Source organism: Hipposideros armiger, unplaced genomic scaffold, assembly GCF_001890085.2.
Source record: "Hipposideros armiger isolate ML-2016 unplaced genomic scaffold, ASM189008v1 scaffold_437, whole genome shotgun sequence".
Taxonomy (NCBI): Eukaryota; Metazoa; Chordata; class Mammalia; order Chiroptera; family Hipposideridae; genus Hipposideros; species Hipposideros armiger.
Window position 1 is genome coordinate 224,898 of NW_017731787.1, and position 6,331 is coordinate 231,228.

The 6,331-nt window shown below is 36.0% G+C and overlaps 1 protein-coding gene across 3 annotated transcripts in view; it reads left to right on the top strand.

The window, feature by feature from the left end:
- ZW10 (zw10 kinetochore protein) overlaps positions 1–6,331 on the top strand; it is a 37,567-nt gene that overhangs the window by 9,357 nt on the left and 21,879 nt on the right. For all 3 annotated transcript variants that reach the window (XM_019665280.1, XM_019665282.1, XM_019665281.1), the window contains exons 6-7: positions 355–507; positions 945–1,136. In XM_019665280.1, coding sequence (XP_019520825.1) covers positions 355–507; positions 945–1,136 — 345 coding nt within the window. The remainder of the gene's footprint in view (positions 1–354; positions 508–944; positions 1,137–6,331) is intronic.

Genomic DNA, 6,331 nt, shown 5'->3' on the forward strand with positions numbered 1-6,331 from the left:
TGTTAAACTTGTTTGACAGGCTATTCTCTTTACTTGGTAAGAAAGAACAAAGAAGAGGAGGCCTTAAGGGAAGCCTTCATTCAGTCATTCAGTACATATTTAATAAGCGTTTATTGTAGGTGTATCATCTTGCTTTTGCACTTAGTTTCATTATTTGAACATGCTATCAGTAAAACTTACCTGTTTTAAAGTGATGTTAAGGATATGTATATTATAATTAACATTTGATTGCATTATAACTGTATTGTAATAAAACAACATATTTAGGAATATCAGTAGAGAATGGTTCTGAGGACTGTAAGTGGAAACATCTTAAACTGCTGAGATAGCTGATATTTTTTCCCTTTTTCTTAGATACCAGCAGCTTGGAATCTTGCCTACAAACAGAACTTCATTTATACACTGAACAATCTCAAAATGAAGAGAAGACCCCTATGCCACCAACCAGTTCTGTCCTCTTGGCATTTTCTGTTCTTGGGGAGCTACATACCAAACTTAAATCATTTGGTAAGACACACTACTTTGTTCCATTTACATGAAATCTCAGAAGGTCCAGTGTTAAAGACAGAAAAAAATTATAAAATATTCTTTGGATAATATTGATGATGGTTTGTAGGGGCTGACCTCATTCATCAAATGGAATTGTCATAAATATTAGCTTTTTTACTGAGGGCTTAGATACTTTCTTTTCTTTGTTTTCTTTTTTTTTCTTCTTTAAATTAACTGCTACAATTTATTTTATCTGATTTTTTTGAATAATTTAAATAAAAATCTGTAGAGAACCTGGGAAACTTCAGTGGGAAAACCTGCAGTGCGTAACGTGTGGTGTGCAATGTCCTGACATGTATTTCTGTTGTTAGACTCCAAGATATTTTTTTTTGACATTCTTCATTTAAAAGTTTATTCTAGTAATTTTTTTTATGATTGTTCATATAATTTTTCAGGTCAGATGCTGCTGAAGTATATCCTTAGGCCTCTGGTATCTTGCCCCTCCCTTTTTGCTGTGATAGAAAACCAGCCTAATATTATTATCATTCGGTTTGAATCTGTGATGACTGACTTAGAACATCCATCGCCATCTGAAGTTTTTGTGAAAATCAGACTGGTACTGGAAGTGCTCCAGAAACAACTTCTAGGTATGTACCTCCAAGGCAGTGCTTTTATATTTTGTAAAACTCATTATGGTTTTTGAAAGTATCGATGTCCACAGTCTGAGTGAATGGAGATCAGAGGTGAGTAGATTATGCATGGGAACAAAGTAGTTACCTTCTTACTTCTTGCTCTACTTTGTGTTCCTTCTCTGCCCTATACTGACAAGTAAGGTTATCATTGGTACCCTAGATTCTGTATTTGTAATATTTAGTTGGATTCTAGGATGCCCTTGGCTCACTTGATTCCTAGTAACATCACATTTTGGGACTCTTGCTTTAATTATTTCTGCTTCTCCAGAAGCAGAAATGAACCAAGAGCTGTTTTACATATTTCTGTGGGAAAATCCGTTAACCTGACAGAAACAGACTAGATTTAAGATAGGAAGTGAATTACATTCCAACTCAAACTATTGGTTAGGTTTTTATATATTCACACTTGAAATAGCCAGTTTTTGTGTTGCTTGAATAATGTTTTGGTTGTCATACTATTGAAAGTAAAGTTTCTTCTGGTGTTTTAATACTGTTTTCTTTTTAGCCTGTTTGACTTACCTTCTTTTTTTGTATTTCTCAGTTATCTTATTGAATAGTCAAATCAAGCATTCTTGCTGTGAAGAAAATAAAAAAAATTTGCTATTGTTTATATGCCTTCCTGGCAGTTATATAGTTTATTTAGGGAATAAATATGCAAGGAATTCTTTCTAGCTTTGACAGTAGCAGAGAAGAAAAAAAATCTTAAGACTTGCATAAATTGCAAAACTCCACAGTAGTTTTCTTGTTTCTTCCCTTAGGGAGATAATACACTTTTATTTTTATTAGATCTAAACAGACTTGTAAACAGAATATCAGAGGATTGGAAGGAAGTGGAGAGGTGACTCAATCCAAGTGTCTCTGTGCTTTACTGTCCTCTATAACTCTACCATCAGTTGGTCATATAACCAGCCTAAGCACCATTAGTGAGAGGAAACACTTCTTGAGGCATTTCATCTTACTTCTGGGCAGCTGAGTACTATGAAGTTTTTGTTTTTTAAACATCATATTTCCTTTCTATATTAAATACTATTACCAAAATCCACAGTTTGCAAATTAAATCTGTAGGGTAGTTGTTTAAAAAGTTTGTTCAAAATATATTGCCTTGTAATGTCTGCTTTATTGAGGCTATTTCTACTATGTGGAGCTAGATAGGCAAATCTGTTTCCTGTTACACTTGATGGACTTTCAAATTCTTTACAGTAGCTGTTATTATTTCCCCTACATCTTATCACCGGCATGAACATCTTTAGGTTTTTTTTGAATGACATAGTTTTAAATTCCCCTTATCTTAATTGATGTGTGAATATATTCCATTTCTTCTATACCCCTCTTGTTAAAGTATGGTGTTCAAAGCAAGACAAATATTCTTGGTATACTCTGAGCCAATTCAGAATAGTGTGGGTGCATTCATGTCCTCTTTCTCAGTTTTGTGCTGCTTATAGTATAGGCAAAGGCTATTATTACACAGTTAACTCATTGAGCTTAATGTAAATAAAAACCCTGTGTCACATTCAGTGCAAACTGCTGCTTTCCCATCTTACACTTGTACTTGACTTTTTTTCAGTTAACATTAATCTTTGTTAAATTTTACTCAACACAGTTTTGCAATGTGTTTATGGTTCTTTCTACTTCATTTGAGTGCGTAATTGATAACCCTGTTTTCTTATACTTTAAGTCAGTTATGGTACTGTTTCCTGGGATAGGGCCAGAAAAGGGGGGTGTTCTGGAGAATTCCAGTAGAAGTCACTTTCCAGTTTGACACGGTTCATTGAATTAATTAGTACTCACCCTGTTATTTTATTTGTAAGTTTTCTTAGTACCTAGGATAGTTAGAGCCAAAGACAACTCAGCGTTGCTAGGTGCTCTTCTAATCTCTTTATGTATTTATTTAGGCTTTAGTTTCTCTTTTACCATTTATTCTTCCCCTTTTGGCTCAGAGATCATTGTCTTTGGCAAAGAAAAGGATAGAAAGCAGAAGTTTAGGAAATCTGTGTTCTCATTGATATCCATCAATCAACATTCCCTTCCTTTATCTTCTTGATCTAACTATAACCTGAAAATCATATGTTGACTCCTTAGCTCTTTCTGGAATCCTCTACTTTCTTTGGGTTTTAGTTATTCTGAAACTTCATAAAGGCTTTTGCCCTTCCACTTATGTTTGAATATATATTTTTTCTTCCAAGTTTGCTTTATTATTAAGCATTATTATACCAACGACAACAAAGGAGCTTTTAAAAGAGGAGAATGAATATTCTTCTACAAAGAATTTGACAAAATGTATAAAAAGCCTTAAATCAGGATTTCAACTTCTAGGATTCTGCCCTAAAGAAATAATCTTAAATACATAAAACCATTTATTTATGTATAAGGTTGTTCATCACAATGTTACTTATAAGGCTGAAATACTGGAAAGTAGAATCCTAGAAGTTGAAATCTTGATTTCAACATATGAATTGGGGGAGGGACACAATTCAGTCCATATGATGTATGCACACACGTGTGTGTGTGTGTGTGTGTGTTTGGGAAATTATCATATATATATATGTACACACACACACACACACACACACACACACACACACATATGAATCTGAGGGAGGAATACCAACCAAACTTAAAATTGGTCACATTGGCAAGGAAAGAAAGATAAGCTTGTGCGTATGGAGAGGGTAAATTTGGATTTTTTTCTCTATAAAACTTAATGGTGTTGGTCTTGTCACAACAAGCATGTTTTGCTCTTGCCATGAATGCTTTTCTGGAAAGTATAAATTACTAAAATTTACTAAGAAGCAGAAACTCTGAACATACACGTAATTGTAGAAGAAATTCAAAAGGTTGTTAAAGATTTGGCACTAAAAAGGCCACCATCAGGCACCAATGGCTAAATTCTACATGTTCTTCAAATTACAGATAATTCTTTGTTGATCAAGTTCTTTGGGCGATAGTAAAAAGAAGAAAAGTACCCTAATACATTTTTTAAAGACCAGCATAAAGTTACTACTATAATATATAATGGTAGCTTACTCACAGAGAAAACTCTATAGAAGGATTTTACCTTTGATTTACAAATGCAAACATAAAAATAAAAATAATAAATCCAGTGGTACCTTTAAAAAGGACACATTGTGACCAACGGTTTATTCTAGGAGTGCAAAGATGGTTCAGCATAAGAAAGCAATCAGTCAGTTCATTATGTCGACATACTGTTACATCATTAGATATGGAAAATATTATGACAAAATTTAGTGCCCTTTACTTGTAAAACACTAAACAAAATAGGAATATAATGCTTTCTAATAGTTTGAAATCTTTATGATATGATCTTAAGGGGGAAAAAAGGATACAAAATGCTTTTTATTGTGTGATCACACCTATGTATCACACTTACCGTTTTCTTCTCTGATATGTATGCATATACCCGTTCAACAAATCTTTGTAGAGCAAGGCACTGTACCAACTGCTTATACCACTTGACTAAGATGGTGCCTGCATTTAGGTTTATGATCTACATCAGCATTGTCTAATAGAAATAAAATGCGAGCTACATAATTTGAAATTTTCTAGTGGCCACATTAAAAAACTGTTAAATGAAACTTGAACATATATATTCCATCCCCCCCCCCCCCCCATCTCCAAGCCGTTGTTCTCAGCCTAGTTGTGGAGGACGCTGCTCACTGGTCCATGTTGGTATTATGATCATTGTGCTCTACCCGGCTGAGGCAGTTGGTCGCTGTCCTTCAGATGGCTGCTCATGGCAGCTCTCACTGGCTGCGGGCCACTCATGCTGACTCCCAGCAACTCACACTTGCTACTGGCTGCGGCTCACAGTAGCTCATGGCAGTCTGCGGCAGTTCAAGCCGTCCACTGGCCACTCCCGGCAGCCCAGATCCAGGTCGAGCTGCTGCTCACAGTCTCAGCTATAGAGGGCGCAGCTTACTAGTGCAGCTTACTGGCCCATGTGGGAAGCAAACCAGCAGCCCTGTTGTTCAGAACTTGCGCTCTTAACAGCTGAGCTATCTGGCTGCTCTTGAACTTGTATTTAGTAATATATTTTATTTAGCCCAACATATCCAAGTTTTCATTTCAATATATAATGAATATAAAAGTTATTAATGAGACATTTTACATTTCTTTTTATACAAACTCTTCCAAATTTGGTGAATATTTTGTACTTACAGTATATCTCATTTCAGATGCAAATTTTCCCTAGAAATACTTGATCTGTATTTAGATACCATAAAATTTACAGTTGAAAAAGTAGTTCCATACCTAAGTTGTTTCAAACATACTGAAAAGTTTTCCAATAGTTGTAATGAGTACCCAAAATTTAGGAATACCAAAATGAACATTGGTTTGTATTATGAAAAGGTTTAATTTCAACATAAATTCTTGCATCTGTCTGGAGAGGTCACAAATAAGCTTTCCTTGGAACTTCACATTTAGCTTGTTCATATGCATTGTGATCTCAATAGAAACAAAGTGCGTTGCCACTTATCTTTGATTATTGAGTATTTGGCGAACATTACTTTTGTTGCAAGAAAATCTTGACGATAACAGTACAGTAAATTTTTGTAAAACTCTTCTAGACTGAACTAATGAGCATTGGCAAAGGACGTAAGATCATCATATTTATTGCCTTCTATTTCTTTCAACAGCTCAAGAAATCAGTGATAATTTATAGTGTTTGCATGTATATACACTGAATGATTTTAACGCCTGTATTCATGACACTTCATAGAGTTCGTTTGAGAAAAAACTATGTATTATGCAGTGGAGATAAGCAATAAGGGAATCATCAGTCTCTCATTTTAAAATTACAGTAAATGTGGGCCGGCTGAGTGGCGCGTTGGTTGAGTTGACTTGGGATGCCAGCTCTGAGCAGCAGGGCCCCAGTTCAGATCCCATATTAGGGCCAGTGACGCAGCACCCTCTACAGCTAAGATGGTGAACAACAGCTCGACCTGGAGCTGGGCTGCTGCGAGTCACTGGCGACGGCGTAGGCAGCAGTGGAGCTGCAGTGGGCTGCGGTAAAGCTACTGTGAGTGGCTGGCAGCTGGTGTGAGTGGCCAACAGCCGGCATGAGCTGCCAAGAGCCGCTGTGAGCGACCGTCCAGTGGCTGGTGACTGATCTGCCTCACCCGGAAAGAGCG